Source organism: Myodes glareolus, chromosome 5 (assembly GCF_982192425.1).
Source record: "Myodes glareolus chromosome 5, mMyoGla1.1, whole genome shotgun sequence".
NCBI lineage: Eukaryota > Metazoa > Chordata > Mammalia > Rodentia > Cricetidae > Myodes > Myodes glareolus.
Genome location: NC_142030.1, coordinates 65,669,155 through 65,686,078, shown reverse-complemented (window position 1 = coordinate 65,686,078; position 16,924 = coordinate 65,669,155). Strand labels below are relative to the sequence as shown.

At 44.3% G+C, this 16,924-nt stretch overlaps 1 protein-coding gene across 2 annotated transcripts in view; it reads left to right on the top strand.

Annotated features, from left to right (window-relative positions):
• Astn1 (astrotactin 1) overlaps positions 1-16,924 on the top strand; it is a 321,086-nt gene that overhangs the window by 286,292 nt on the left and 17,870 nt on the right. For both annotated transcript variants that reach the window (XM_087906372.1, XM_087906373.1), the window contains exons 17-20: positions 881-1,149; positions 7,447-7,580; positions 10,849-11,000; positions 12,083-12,218. In XM_087906372.1, the coding sequence (XP_087762498.1) occupies positions 881-1,149; positions 7,447-7,580; positions 10,849-11,000; positions 12,083-12,218 (691 nt within the window). The remainder of the gene's footprint in view (positions 1-880; positions 1,150-7,446; positions 7,581-10,848; positions 11,001-12,082; positions 12,219-16,924) is intronic.

Genomic DNA, 16,924 nt, shown 5'->3' with positions numbered 1-16,924 from the left:
AGAGCAAATGGGGCTTTCGTGTGTGGGGAACAAACAGTTATTCTCTAATAGGCATTTCTCGTGTTTGTCACCAAAAATAGATCAAGAGCCTGTGTAGCTAACTGCTATGTGGCAAACAACGGTGAAAATCTTTTGGAAGAAGCCAAAAGATTGCGTTCATTCAATGATTCAATGATTGTTGATCATTCCCTCTGCATGATCAACGCATGGGCTAATTAGACAGCTGAGAAATGCTGACTTTGCTCTGTGACCTAAACACTTTAGATCGAGACACTCCTGGGGTCAAATGCCAAATCTCACAAAGGTGTTTGTGACCTTGACGGTACTGTCTTTTCCTGATATGTAGAAATGGGTATAATGGTAGGCAGCCTGCGATGCTAATGTCAGGGTCAAAGGAGACCTTAGATCAACCCCAATGTCATAGGAAGAATCCACAAATATCAGTTGGAATTATGACCAATGATGGGCGTCATGTATTTTGGAAACCATAGGTGTGTTTTCAAAACATTTTGTCATTCATTCATCTAATAATAGGAGAGATAGATGGTATGAAGGAAGCCAAGAACGGTCACTTTGCTGTCATCTGGGTTCTTGGCAATGGATGTACCACAGACACATCCCTCTGGGTGGACCAGTGGAGCCAACGATTCTCAGAAAAGCAACAACCCATTCTCATTCTTGAAAGGCCATTGCCAACTCTGTGTGTCACAGGGAAGATCTGTGCCCCTAACTAAGTGGAATGACAGAAATCACAATTTGACTCCCTCAGTGGCGCTTTCTAACTTCTCAGTGTTAGACCTCAGAACGCAGGAGCCACCGAGTCATGGCTGTCCCTGCTATCTTGCCTCCCTCACTGTTCTTTTTCTTTTGTGTCTGGCAGGCAACTCCCCATCTGATGAGTCGGAGGAGCGGGAAAGAGAGCCCAAGGTGCTGACATTCCCAGAATACATCGCCAGCCTGTCAGACTCTGGCACCAAGCGTATGGCAGCTGGAGTCCGAATGGAGTGCCAGAGCAAGGGACGATGTCCCTCATCTTGTCCTTTGTGTCATGTGACGTCCAGCCCTGAAACCCCTGCCGAGCCAGTCCTGCTTGAAGTGACCAGAGCATCCCCCATCTATGAACTGGTGACCAATAACCAGACCCAGAGGGTAAGAGGGCTGAGACACTTGGCTCTGGAAGGTAATGAAAACAGAGAACTTGCTCCGCACCACAATCGAGAGTGGAGCATCTTTTTATTAAGCTAAGAGGGGCACCTAGATTTGCATGTTTGCATATTAAGTCAAATCAAGTAATACATTCCAGAATACCACGGTAATGTGATTCAGGAGTCAGAACCGAGCAAAGAAGATGGAAAGATGGGAAGGAAGTAGGAAAGGTACATGATTGGCAATCACCAAACTCACTGTGATACCTCTCCCAAGGGGGTGTGGTTACGAGGACAACCATCTCTGTCTGCCCCTGGAGGAGATGCATTGGCTCCCCTAACTGATCTCCCAACCTAGAACTTGCTGCACCTAGAATAGAAGGGCCATGTCAGGTACACATCCCAGATGAAGGAAGGATCTAACATCCTCAAACTGGAAGAGTCCGGTACCCTGGTCATCACAGGCTTTCAGGACGAAACACCACATTCCTGCCCATCTTTCCATGTTTTATCATGCTGGAAGACCATGATATTTCCCAGACATCCTTTCTCTGTCTTTATTATCTTTACTTCTCTGTTCCTGGAGATCTTAGGAGAACATGAGTGAGCCATTAAGAATCAGGTACGGGGGTAGGAGGAGCAGAGAGAGTGACAGTTCGTTCTTTAGCCCCCTTACCTCCTCCAATGTACAGGACAGAGTAAGCAAACACAGACAGGCACAGGCCTTGCCAAACTTGAAATTGAAAGGCTCCAAGAGTGAGATTTCTAAGCTTGTCTGCAAGGCAGCTGGGGAGTGAGCTGAAGCAGTGAACTGCTTGCTTACCTGACTGCCAGGGATGCCCATCCAGGTGGGGTGATAATTGCTTCCTTTTTTCTCTTTGAAGAGACACCTGGTGTGTCCCAGTTGGTTTCATAGGTGTTGCTCAGACCCACAGGAGGGATTTTGCATGTGTGTTTCTCTCACCTACCCGCCTCTTCCATAGATATTTCAACGAGTGTTTGAAAATACAGGTTTTTTATCATAGGAACAAAAAGACAAATGGTTTCTGCTGGCCTACAGATTTATCCTGAGTCTAAAAGAGATGGTTATGAGATTGTGGGAAGAGGGTCAGGAGAGAGGGACTTAAAGAAAGAAGAACAGGGACACTCAAAGGTGTGCTGAGGTCACTGGACATGCAAAGGTGTGCCTATGTTAACACAGCGGCTGCCCTACCCTTATCCACCTAACACCATACTCCCTCAGGTTGCTGTGGCTGATGACCAAATACTTCCTCTGTCATCAGTCTGGGTACAGTGAGGTCTGGGCTAAGCAGGACCATCCTGTGGATTGGGGTGCACAGAGATACAGATGGAGAAGAGCTCAGTGAGACACAAGGGCCTTGGGACTGTCAATCAAAACCAGGATACCTAAGGAAGTTCAACTTCAGTGGCCCCATTTTCCCTACCCAGTTTCCACAGAGGAGTGGGAAGACCCTGTCTCTCTGGCCCTGTCTTAAACACTTCAGTTTCTAAATGCTGACAAGCTAGTCTGAGATGGAGTTTTGTCACTACCGGGGGAGTCTCCTCTTCTCTTTGTGTGCCACAGTCTACCTCCATCACCCTCTCTGTAACTCTGTCTTTCCTTCTCCGTTTAAATTTCCAAAAGCTGGGGAGAGGGTGGACAGGGGCTCATCATGACACTGGTGACTCTGTGGGGGTTTTCATCTTCCCCTCTAATATGTGGGTTCATTTCCTGTCTGTACCCTTTGGCCTATTGTCCCTGTGTTGGATTAGATAACCTCTGATACCATACTTAATAAAATCTTTGATTGTGATAAACAAATAGGTTCAACCAACAAATGTTAGCTTATTTCCTCGTGTCACAAATCCATACCACTTATGTTCATCTCATTAAATGGCACAAGTGTCCCTGTTGTCATCCTTTGTATCTTTTCTGTCATCATAAGCAACAGGTATATCCTGAGACCCCATCACAACCTAACTCTTCACTGCAATCAAACATTTTATTGCAGCAATCTTCTTGTTGGTCCTTTTATTAAAACCCCTGGAATTGCTGTACAATATGGATGTCTGGCCATATTGCATCAAGATAGTTTAATGATTCCTCAGATTGAGAGCAATTTAGAGTACTTAGCACATTGTTGCAAAGCACGATGCAATTCATCTTCACTCGCATGGTTAGGTTGTTAGTACTATATACTCTATAATTTAACTTTTGGGCCTCCCCAAACACAGGACATTTTCTTTCATGAATTCAGCCATTCAGACTTCTGAGTCTCTGTCCCAGGAATGTACTCTGTCACATGTAAGCTCCTGGAGAATTCCTGCTGTCATGTCATGCTTCAACTCAAACATCACTAGCTCTCAAGGTCCCTTCCTTCATGTTCCTGGTCCAACTCAGACCCCTTCATGGAACTTCCACTGTATGGACACACATGTTAAAGCATGTGTCCCCTATGATCATACTTGTTTAGCTACTTATTTCACTCTAGACTATGAGAAATGTTTTGTCTGCTACGGAATGCCTGGGTTGGTACATGGATGATGCTCTACTGCATAAACAAATGAACAGATGAATAAATGAATGAAATATTCTATTGATGAACCTGAATTAAAATTCATATTTTTCTTCCTTAATAAAAACAATAGCCAACATTGACTTTTTCTACACTCTATTAAATTTGTTAACAAGTATGTATCCCCCAGGAAGTGCACGGACTAGTAAATTGCAAGCACTTAATAAAGTGGAATGTCCCTTTCTCTTCCTTTTCAAGGAAGTTCAGGGGGTTGCATTTTGATTCTTCTTTTCTATTGCATATTAGTCAGCTTTTCATCACTGTGACAGAATAACTGGAATAATCAACATAAAAGAAAGGACTGTCTCAGTTCTGCAGATTTAGCCATGGTTGCCCAGCTCCAATGCTGTGGGCCTGTGGCGAGGTAGATCACGATAGTAGAGGTGCCTGCTATGGGAGTCTTCTCACCTCACTCTAGCTGGGAAGCAAAAAGAACTCATGAAGAATACATCACGACTAGTATGTAACTTTCAAGCGCAAGTCCTGGTGACCTATGTCTTTCTATTAGAACTCACTTCCCATTATCATTAGGTTAGGTATCAATCAGTATACTAATATATGAATGAAATTGGTGTCTTTTTTTTTCACTTCTCAATGGTATCATCACCTTGGACCAAGCCTCCAGTACAGGACATTTCATACCCAAACCACAACATCGCCTCATCCAACCTGTTGCAGTTTGATGCACCCCAGAATTCGGAGACACGGAGAGTCTCACAGAGTGATGTTGCCCAAAGGTGGAGAGTTAAAATTCCTGAAGAAATGGCATTTAAAATAACTGCATCATGTATACCTTGTCATATTTTTATATTAAAAATCTGATCATGTTCCATGTTTAAAACATTATACTTATTTATCATTGTTCTTGAGATAGAACCTCTCCTTGCAGACAGACTATCCGTAAGCCAGCTCTACATCCTGGGCACTTGAAAAGAACTTCTTTGCCCTAACTGCGTCTCTTATAGACAGATTGGTATTTCTAGTTGACTTTAGGAGTCCAGTTTCAGTAAGGGTCCAATCTTCTTAATGTTAGATTTTCTACTTATATTGCTATGATTTTTGTGACCAGATAACTTAAAAAAATAAACCACTAATATGTATAAATACAATTTCATGTGTTTCAGTGTGACATTTCCATACAAGCCTGCATTGTACTTAGACCACATTCATCCTCCATTCTGTCTTCCTTTCTCTTCCTCCCTCATGCCTTTTCCCTTCCTTAGCATTTCTTCTTTGATTTTTCAGGCCATTACTCTTGGAATTTCCATATATGAGAAAAACATACACCTGTGTTCTCATCTTGTTTGTCTCCTGTCACGTGCTGTCCTTCAGCTCCAGCCATTTCCCCCCAATGAAGGTTCCGTTTGTTTGCAGCCTCCTGATGCTGTGTGCACCCATGGGACCCCACCTTCTCGTGGAGATCCTGCCACACCATTGTGAAATTTGGATATTTACATGAATCCAGTTTGCTTGTTTATTATCTGGCTGCAACATTTATGCAGACAGGGGCCATGTTGCCTTCTTTTGCGTCATTACGTCCTTCATGCTTAGCACAGGAAATGGCCCCTTGTAGATGGTTATCAAATAGTTGTTGACTGAAGACACTGTCAAATAGAAGGTACAACTTTATCTTATTCTGTCTGCTTCAAAGAGCCTGTTTTCCTAGTTTTAAAAAGTTTGCCCTTTGGTTTGAATTTCAGTCAGAAAAGCATAAAGTGAGTGACTTGCTGGTGGCCTCAATGCTGATTAAGGGGACACAATGGAAGGAGCCTAAGAAGTTCCGTGAGCTATGCAGAGCTCAGTCCCTGGCACTGCCCCACTCTCTAGCCTGTGATCCTGAGCAAGTACCTAACTCTCACTCCCAGAGTCCTTCACTGTAATTCATTAGTACCATCTATCCAAGAGTTAGCATCCAAGGGGTTCTTATTAAATAGAAACTATGCAAATCATAACTGTGATTGAGAATCATTTCCTGCTTCTCAGAGACTCTTGGTCTTGGGAGGAAGACAGTTAACCCTTAGTCCAGCTCATAACCTTAAGTAACCAGTGTTAAACTCTGAAAGAATAGGATATATGTGATGACTCTTTATATAGATATTCATGGAGTCAGATCCTTCTCCCTTCTCCCCTTTCTTTCTTCCCCTCTCCATCCATTCCCCTCTTCAGCTTACTTCTTTTCCTTGTGATTGTTTAGTATGCTTTTTCAATCTACAGGACAGCTGTCCCCCCTCCCCTGACTTACCAATGTGGACAAAAGACACTGAGACAGAGGGGAGAAAATCATTAGAAAGCCGAGGTCGAAGCTGTTCTGTGCCTCCAAGACACGGCTCTGAGCTCAGCTGACTTGGAACCTTCACCCTTGGATTATCTGAGTTGAGGGAGAAGAGCCCTCTGAGAGGCCACCATTCTCTCAGGATTTGCTCTCTCACCAGAGAATTGCCTCTGTCATAAGTGTTGTTGCTTCTTGGGTCGGATTTCATCTTTGTTTTTTATTTTCTGCTGAAAACATCTCCATGAACTTACTTTATATAAAGAGCTATGTAAGACTGTAGTTTTTTTTTATGTATAAGGCTCAATGTGAGCCTCAACTCTGTCATTCAAAAACAATAATGTGTACCAGGTGTGAAGCATATATTATGTCACTTGGAACAGACTGTTCATTTAATTGTCACAACATCCCTACTAGGAAAGTAATATTTTTATCATCAAGGAAACTGAGTGTATGTAACTTGTCCAAGGTCACAGGCAATGATTGACAAAACTGAGGTTCTCATCCCCAGAAGACTGATGTAGGCTTGGAAATTAGCCTATAATCTACAGCTTCTTCCAGTCACACTCTAAGGAAAATGCTTGATGTCTAATCACAACCCAAAGCAGAACCACATATGTATTCAAATCGGATCACAAAACGGGCTGAGACACCATGAAGGACAAGGGCAGGATGAACAGGGCAGGTGTGAGTGCAGAGAGAGGCATTCGAAGAAGGGCAAAGTTGCTCTGGGTAGAGGGAAGTATAGGTAAGACATCCCTGTTACTGATGCCCACAGTAGGAGGTGTGAAAGAGAGTAATGAGGGGAAGGCAGAGGCTGACTTACTTTCAAAGAAAAAAAGCCTTTATTTATTTATTTGTTTATTTACTTACTTACTTATTTACTTATTGCAAATGGAGATTGCACTTTTGTCTCCCAGCTACTCAGACCCAAATAATCACATGTAAAAATATTAATTACAACACTGTTCAGTCCAGTGGTTAGCTGTTTTGCTTTTCTGACCTTCATGTTGAACCCCAATATCTGTTTCTGGGTTTTTATTAATCATGTTACAATTTATTTTTATGTCTTTATTTAGAGACAAGATTTCTAGTCAGGACAGGCCTCAAACTTGCATCTAACTGACCTCTAACTTCTGATCCTCCTGCCTCCAACTGTTGGGATTATAGGCATGTGTCATCATTCTTGGTTTATAAGGTGACAACTCAAACTATAGAGATGAGTTATTACTCTAACAGGAGAGTGACACCCCAGGTATTCTACAGGGCTGCGGTTTTCCTAGATTCCATCTTCTGCAACACAGTTTCAGGCTAAAGAATGGTGATATCATGTTGATACAGCCTTTTCTCTGGAAGTGATTTAGGACCACATAGACCCTTGATGCTAGGTCTCATGGTAATGACCTGTCTAGCCATGGTTTCCTAACACTTACTCTTTGTTTTTTGTTTTGTTCAGCTCTTACAGGAGGCCACCATGAGCTCTCTCTGGTGCTCAGGGACTGGAGATGTCATCGAGGACTGGTGTCGGTGTGACTCCACTGCTTTCGGAGCGGATGGCCTCCCCACCTGTGCACCCCTCCCACAGCCTGTGTATGGTTCCTTTCCCATGCCCCCTCCTGCATGAATGCCTTAACACTATTATGCAAAAATAGAATCAAGTAGATATTAGTCTCCAAAAAATAGCCAGAGTGCTGGGGACTGGAAAGAAGAATGTGGTACAGTTGCTGCTGCGGGCAACTTTCAGTATATTAGAAGGAGCAGGCACACAAGCCATTTAATGGAAGTTGTGTGACAAATCTCACATTTTAAAAACGTGAAGAGCTGTTCATTGAGCCTGCATTTGGGCAACACTAAAGACTTTGTGGAGCAAATAGCTAGTAAATGCCTTCCATATGGAGGACAAAGCAAGACAACATGGTTAGAGAGTCATACGAATAGACATATGGTTGCTATGGGAGATTTAGAGGCCTATAGGGAGGTCTTAGTAAGCCCAACAACTCTGCTACGTCTCAAAGACATTGTAGGTTCCAGGCACTACATGGGGTAGGGAAACGTTCTCATCACCACACTGCCAACCAATGGACCAGGAAATGGCTTCAAGAGGATTGAATTTTATCCAAAATTAGACAGCAAGAAGCAGGTGATAGGTGAGAGCAAGTGTAGTACAAGAAAGCACACAACTGAAATGGGTTTAGGTAGAGCCAACATGGCAAGAAGACTGTTTACTGTGAGAATGAACCACAGCCGAGAAGGGACCCATCAGGGAGTGTGTAGAGTTGAGGAGAAGACCCATCCCATTTGAGCTTGGCCTCCAGCTATTGAGGGATAATTGTGTGGATGTACAGTAGGTAGAGAGGCAGGTAGATCTCTGTAAAGGAAATAAAGCCTAGTGATAGCAAGCGTTCAACCCACGTCAGAAAAATGGTAGATAGAGTCGTAGCTCTGAACATGGCTGCTCTCTTAGCAACATGCACTATGCAGGGCAGAGGCCTGGCATGGACATGAGAAAGTGTCTGTATTTAAGGATGGCATGAGGTACTTCAGAGGTGCCTGAGAATGAACACATCCATTCCTAATCTCTCATGGGAAGCTTAAACAGAACGAGCCGAGATGTGGAGCCAGGCCCCAATGCAGGAATTCAGGTCTTCCTATAATGAGGTGTTCCCAGTGGTAAAGACACAAAATGTTATTTCTGTGAAACAGTGCTGGTAGAACAAGGTGGGGGCACACGACCCCATGGATTCATAGGTTCAGGAAAGCCCAAAGTGAGAGTCAAGACCTGCAGCAGCTAGAGTACTAGTTACAAAGAGCACTGGACCATTGGCAGAAATCCTAGGATGGAGGCTGCCCGCTGATCTGCAGGTAAAGGCAGATATTAGAGAGCAGACCCGAAGAAGAAGAAACTGAGAAAGAGGGTAATTTTTACCAACGGATCATCAGTGGAAGCCAATCTACTCTCTGTGCAGGTGCCTTTAAATGCTCCAGCCATTGACTTCTTGCTCCTGGTAGTTGTAACTTGGCTATCCGAATCAAAATAAAAACAAGTTCCTAGTTAATAAAAAGTCATTTCATGTGGTAGTAAGGGAGCCATTAAGAGAGTTTGTGCTGTTAGACCAATTCAACAGGTAAGAAAGCTACCCAATAACACGGAAACCATCGAATGGAGGGACACAAGATCCAGCCACTGTGTCTAAGGCTGATTGGATATAAACATGCATTAATTAAATGTGATAACTAAAGATCAAGCTGAGCTGGGTATCATACCTGAGAAACGTCTATTAAAACTTTTCCTGTCAGTAACAGATCTTAGTTTTTTGCACTTTAATTGGCAGTTGGAAATAGAAATGTACTCTACTTTTACATAAATCCACGTAAATCATACACACTCCTATTTCTCAATAGGGGTTGGCTTTAGCTCTTATTTTCACAGAATCTGAGTTCTCAGAAAGCTTAGTTACTAACTTAAGCTTCCTAATGCGTTTTTCCCTTCAAAATAGCATTCTGCATATGACTCTAATTAATGAATTTGTCAATATCCGCACTGTTTTGGGTCTCTTCCATCCTAATGTCATATGCAAGCTATGCACTCCTTCATAGTGGCCACTAACAGATGACCATGTGTTTCCTATTATTTTCCTACTAGCTAAACTGCTTCCTATTCCCCAAACAGCATCCCTTGATTTCATGCTAAAGTTTTATCACATTCATTATTGTGTGTTTCTGATACTCATTAAATTGCATAAAAGAAGGTCTGGAATGGGTTTGTGTACCACTGCATAGCCTTGGAGAACCAAAAAACATGATGATGGATTTGTTGAGTTGAAACTGGACGTTGCAGGTTGTTTGGTGTGATTCAGCTCTGCTGTTCTTGTCCTGTGGTCTTGAGGCCATGAGGGGTATCTGCAAGCTGTCTAGGAGGTGGGAAGACTAGGGCTGCAGACATTTTTTGAGATGGAGAGACCAAGGATAATGATGTGGGTGAATGCTAGGGACATTGGGAGAGAGGAAGGCTACAGTGAGCAGAAGCTGGGAAACCCCTCACAGTAGAGTGGTCTGCAAAGAAATGAGGAATTGGAAGCAAGAAGGTAACATGAGCCATCTACAGAAGTTAGAACAAGGAAGTAAATGGATAGCTCTTGGATGGCCAGGAGATCCACACCAGTGAGCTTCAGCATTGATTACTGACTCTTGGTAATATGCAGAGAGGTGTGAGCTAGCAGGGCAAAGCAGGAGTCAAAGGACAGCTTGAGAAGAATGAAGTGACTGCAAACTGAAACTAGTGACAAATTGGGACTGAAACAGGAGTTCAGGTTCCAAGCAGCAGACTCGGGGCATCACCCCAAAGAGAATGTGGCAGCAGCCAACTTTCACCTTAGAGTCTCACTTCTAAGCTGAGCCTGTTCTGAGGTTCTGAGAAGATGGACTGGAGAAGGAGACAGAGCAGAAAAAGGAGGGGGAAGCAGGGCTTGCCAGATCCTGGGGGTTATGGGACTGAAAGGCACTAACTGTGCCTTTATCAATGCAAGATTCTCTTGAACGCCACCTTCAGTGGGCTTTGAAGTGCTCATTGCACAATGTTTGCCTAGTATTCCCCAAGAGAAAAGCCAGAAATGAGATTTCCAACTATATAAAAGGGACCTATCAGTAAAGCTCAATTACCAAACACACGTACTATGGAGACTGTTATTCATTCAAGAGATCCAAATATAAAGCACCCAAATCTTCAGGAACTTCAGCATCTAGTGAAGGAGACCAGTCCTCAGAGAGAGTTTGTACTGAGGCAGTTGAGATGGTAGTTAAAGGGTGACGCAGGTCCCAGCTGGGTCCCCAATTCATCTTCCTTCTTTTCTGCACTCAGGCTGAGACTTTCCACGGTGCATGAACCCAGCAGCACCCTCGTGGTCCTGGAGTGGGAACATTCGGAGCCACCCATTGGAGTGCAGATTGTAGATTACCTGATCCGTCAAGAGAAAGTCACGGACCGGATGGACCACTCCAAAGTCGAGACAGGTGAGCGCGGTCTCCATCCCCTGCCTAGTCTTCTTCCAAGGGAGGAAAAGGAAGAGAAGGAAAGAATGCTCTTCCTCATGGCACTGCTTCAGGCTCCTGGTATTTCAGGGCAGCGCATGGATGCAGAAAAGAAAGAGCTAGTGCCTCTTCTAGGCAGCAGCCATCTTGTCCATTTAAGAGTTTTTGCATAGTGAGCAGCTGACAGTCTTGTTTTGATTTTGCTTTTCTTTTATTTATAAAAGAGGCGTCCATTTCATTGCCTCGAGGCACACTCGCAAGCAGCAGCAACACAGGACACCAGTTATCCTAGCCCACAATTAAGAAACAATTCTCTGCTAACCACTGCCATGATTACAGAAAAAAAAAATTCCTTTGCTAATAACCCCCTCCAGGCAAAGGCATGTACAAACAGATGCTCTTGATCCATGACTTGTCCTAAAGCAAACTGACTTTTGTCAAGGCCCGAGAGAAAAGGAAAGCCTTACATGAGTAGAAAGAACCCACAGAAATAAGAGTCCCATGCCTTACTACTTTGCTGCCTACACATCCGAGAAAAGCCAGCATAAATAATCCTAAGGCTTTCACATAAAATACAGTCTTCCTTAAGGATGAAGATGTTCACAATCTCAGAGCTTCTAGTAAATTTGGGATTGAGGCTTTGGAGAAACATTTTGGGGCATGGAATGCTCTCCGTTGCTGTTTCTGGGGTTCTTCCCTTTGTATGTATAGGTATTGGTATGGTCTGTTAGGGCTCAGGGACCAGCACATCTGTTCTCTATCAATGTCAAGGTGTCTCATGGAAAAATGTTTCACAGATGTGGCATGTACATTTTGCCTTAGTAGTCCTTGATCTAACTCTGGAGAAATGACTCTCAGCTGAATGACTAACAGTGAAATGGCCAGAAAACAAAACAAAACAAAACAAACAACAACAACAACAACAACAACAAAAAACCACCCCCAAAACAAGGTCTCCTTTGTCCACTGAGAATTTAAGAAGTTTCAACAAGCTTTCAGAGTGTTTCTCACTGCTGGAACATCTCTGTTTTTTATACTTTCCCCATCCTTTTTCATTTGTGCAGAAACAGTGCTGAGCTTTGTAGACGACATCATCTCTGGAGCCAAAGCTCCGTGTGCCATGCCATCTCAGGTGCCAGACAAGCAGCTAACCACCATTTCTCTCATCATCCGATGCCTGGAACCTGACACCATTTACATGTGAGTAGGTGCACCTTAAAACGATTTCTTACCCAGAAAGTTCTGGGATCTTTGCGGGCTCCCTTCGTTGCCTGAGTTCCTTCAAAGATGCGGCAAGAGATTTTTAGCCTCTGCAGTCAAATCTCAGTAGACGTTATGGAAACACTTCCTGAAGAAGTCTTGTCATCAAAGACTTTACAATATACAAATGGCATAAACAGATAAATGTGACCCAAGGCAAAATGGAATACATGTTGGTTAGAAGGCCAGGGACATGTTGGAAAGAAAGAAGGAATTGGTTTATTCTAAGTAGAGTTGGTGTCTAGATTCTAAATGTGATTGTATAGAATCCAATAGCTACTGTGAAGTAGAAAAGGCACACTAGGTTAGAAACCCCCAGGCAAAGGTAGAGAGGCGTGAAGGGGAGCAGCGGGTGTCCAGGAGGTCTGAAGCGGATGGGGAGTAAACAGAAATGGAAGGACATGAGCCTGGGACACCAGAGTGAAAGATGTATGTCAGAGAAAAGCCACTTTTTTAACTAAAGGAGGACAATGCCAAGAACTATGTGTGAGAAAGCTCTCTCCAGTGGTTCTGTAATAATTTATAGAGTTTAGATGCTGGTCAGCATTTTTCTTCAAAGAAAATGGAGTGAATTATATCACCATGCTTGGAACATCCCTATGTTCTCTGTGAACTCTTCCCGTCTCTTCCTGAGCCCTGGGAACAACTGTAAAATATTTGTGAGCAAAGACATAAAAGATGCCAAAAGAGGAGATTCAGTGATGGAATCTAAGTCATGATGGAAAAATTCAGGGTCTAACACAGAATTCATAGTGATACAGTTCGGAAGTGTTTTGACCCCATCAGTATGAAAAACATCTAACAGTTTACAGATGAGGTCACAGGCATGGAGTCAAGGTTTCCAGAATAAATCATCCCCACTTTCACTCTTGGGGAGTTCAAAGATGGAAAGAACTAGAAGTCTGAGTGCCGTTGATCGTGATGAACTTAGATATTTAGCTGTGCATCTTTCATGTAGAAATAAGAGATGTAGCTCAGGCCTGTGCAGGATGAAAGGGAAATACATAAAGACAAATGAGCTCTGAGAAACTGGACTGGATACACACACAAAGATGGCAATGTCAGTACCAGCGACTATCTGTCTGTTCTTTGGACAAGGATGACATGATCCATAAAAGCGCTCTTGATAGTGGACAGCTGTGGCCCTACAGAGTAAGGGTTCATAACAAAGGAACACACATCTGAAGGATAGCAATCTGCTTTTTAAAGTATCATAATGTGACTCACATGACCACCTGTAGTGAGGGTGCGCTAACCCCTATCAGTCCATCTTACCTGTTAACTAGGACGTCAGAAGGTCTAGAGGAGCAAGAGGTGGGCAATACTCTCCTTCAGAAAGACCCTTACTAAGTCTAGGCCTTTCCTCAAGTTGGCTGATTTGACTTTGTTTCCTGGTCAAAGACCCGAGAGCTAAGATCCTCTCCCATATTCAATATCCTTGCTGAGCTGGGGTTCACTTCCTAAGCTTTGTAAATCATCTACTTCCTGTCAATGCCGATTACAGGAGTGGGAGAGACAGGGTAAAGGACAGCCGGCTTCCACTAGGTGGCAGTGCAGATCGCTGGAAAACCTAGCTGAACCTCAGCTGTAACTTCATAGCCCCCAGTGGGGGAGCCAGTTCTTGCTTTAGCAAGATGATATTCCTAGATCCTGACAGAATAACCTGGGGCAGCCTGAACACAAGACACAGTGTGTTTGGGGAAAAAGTGAGGTGTCCTAGATGCCACAATATTTCTCTTTGTTGATGAGCGAGGAATCATTGTACTTCCATCCCTGGGACAAAGAAAGCATCCAGCAAACCTGGTTTTGCGTCTAACCATAAAGTGACTTTAAATATGACCCTTAGCTTCCCTGCACTTGGTTTTTCTTCACTTCGGATTAAAAGAAAGGTACCCATCGCATATAGACAGCTGGTCCTATGAGACAAGACTTATTCCTATTCCATAACTGAAGAAACTGAGGTTCAGTAGAATTGAATAACTTCCCCAGAATCACACAATAGGGATGTACACAATGGTTAGGAGCTGAAGCAGGGTTTCTCTTTTTCACACACTGAGTCCTACTTCCAGGCCACCCCAATTTATTCTGCCAGGAACTAGGAGCATTATCGTGCATTGGAGCGCTGGTCCCCCTGGGAGATTATGGGGTTACATCTGACTTTCAGCTTTCTTTGTCATATATTTTATTTAATGCCATGTAAGAAGCATTTTGACAATGGACCAAGTGGCACAAACACAGTTAAGAACCCCTTAAAGTGTACAGGATCCAACATCTTCATTTTAGGGTAGGTACTGCCCCTCCCACTACCGTCTCACCCACACTGCCAGCCGGGAGGAGAGATTTGCATTTCTGAGCACATTACAGCAGACAGATGATAGAGAAGCATGTCTGAGGCAGAGGATCAACAAAGCCACCACATGGTGGCTGGAGGAAAACAGAAAAGCAGCGGGCAATGCAGCCAGCCCCTGACAGGCTTACGGTCTTCCTTAGCATTAGGCCCCAGACCTTTAAGGCCCCGACCCAGGGCCTGAGCCAGTCTGTGTCAGTTCCCACGCACATATGCCTCCGCCCGTGTCATCACCACGTCGCTAACTACGCACTGAGAGGTCCCAGCCTGTGGCTGGGGAGGGAGCCCAGAAGCGTTGGAAGAAGCAGTAAACGGACTTACACATGAGCCCTCTGGATCTAGAGCCAGGCTTATCTCCTCTGTCAGTAATTCCAGCTAACCCTCTTGCTGTCTTTTGAGGGTGCTACGGCAGCGGGATGAAAAGGCTAACAACAAACAGAGAAGGCCTCCCTGACATGCCAGCACGTGGCATTTCCACATGAAAATGTGGCAAGTGTTCCTCAACCTTCAGTAGTCAAACACCCTGGCTGTTCTCTCCCTTTCTGGGGGCTTGGGGAGGGGGGGCATTGGGGAAGGGCTGGGCCTGCTGAGGAATGGTTCTTAAGGTCAAGCTCTGTCTGTACTTGGAAAGTTGTGTGAGGCATTTCCTTTCCTAGTATCTGCCTTGTATTAAAAAATAAATTGTGCTGCAAAATAATCGGAGCTTGGCAGCTTGCATTTCACACTAACGGCCTTTCAAAGTACGTGATGCTGAACGCCAACAGGGGCAGCTTTGTCCCAGTCCGGGATCAGATATGGTGTAGCTGGAACGTATAGCAAGACAAGATAGGCAGGAACGCTGCCTGGAGTGTGGACTAGCTGGAACTGAAAGACAGGCTCCATCTGGCAGTCAGTTTGGTACCCAAGGAATAGGATATTGTAGTTCAGAGAAAGTTAAGAATTAAGGATCCAGGATTAAATTATGATGGGCTGCAAATAGTGGCCATTAAGTTGAGGTTGCTGCCTTCAGCTTACTGGCAGGTGGCAGTAGCCTAACCTGGAGTTGTAGGCTGAAGGAAGAGGAACACTAGGGGAACAGGGCTATGCTTGTAACCCGAGACCACACCCAGGCCAGTCTGGAGTGTCAGCCTGCAAGGATCAGGGCTTTGCATCTCCTAGCTCTCCCGAGAGCAGCTGCTAGAACCGAGGGAGTCGGCAGCAAAGAGCAAACCTTGGAGACAAAACAGCAGAAAAAAAAAAAGACCCCTCTTACCTTAAAAGGGTCTCAGATTCCCAAAACATAGATTGGTTCCCTACTGAATCCCGGGGATTTCTAACTAAACATACTATTAGAGGTCCCAGAGAACATGACTTAGTATGGGAATCACATACACCATGAGGTGTAAGTTTGCATGGGGGTACCTATGCTACCTCTAGGTCTACCCTTCAGAACCATAGTTGAATGTGCTACGAGACTGGGTTAAAAAGAATGGGTTCAGAAATGAATCTAGTTCCAAAAAGCTCGGGTGTACCATTTACAGGTTTGAGGGTCTTGGGAACAATTCTAGGAACAGGACCAAGAAGCTAATGAGGTACACAGAGTCCAATGGGAGAACATATCATGGCTGCCAGGACTAGGGTGGGGATCAGGAGTGTCAGTGCAGCCCATGCTCCCTCCAGGATGGCGTGGCAGGAGAAAGGTGGCAAGATGCTCAGTTTGGAGTCAAGGTGCATGTGGTGGGAGGGGGCCCTTAGTGCTGGCTCTACCAAGCAAGGTCATTGAGCAAGGCTTAAGAGCAGGGCATGAGATAAATATGTGGGGTGCTCTGAACCCTCTCTGTTGATAAGAAAGCTGGATGCTTGGCCCTGATCCACCTGCTGAGAAAGTCCTGTTGGTATCCAACAGCTCTGGTCTGGTCCATGTCTTTTGGAGTAAAGCAGGCTGTCACATTTTAGGTCTAACTAGACCCGGGATTTTGCTAGGATGAAGCCTACAGTGTCATGAGACTGGGGAGGGAAGAGAAAGGTATGTGGCATCTTGGGGCATGCAGGCCCTCACTCTGCCTATCCTCTGTGATTCTGAGTAAGGAAGAAACTGTGGGCTTGAGATCATATCTCTTTGAACATCATGTTTTTGGAAGAATAATTAGGTAGCATAATAAATAAATAATTTGGAAAGAAAAAAGGAGAACAAGCCACCTGAAAGTCTCAAGGCTTGGTAAAGCACAGGTTTCTAGTCCCCATATCAGATTGAGTAGCTCTGAACTGGGCCTGAGAATTTCCAACAATGGTGCTGATGATGCTGGCCTGGGGGTTCCAT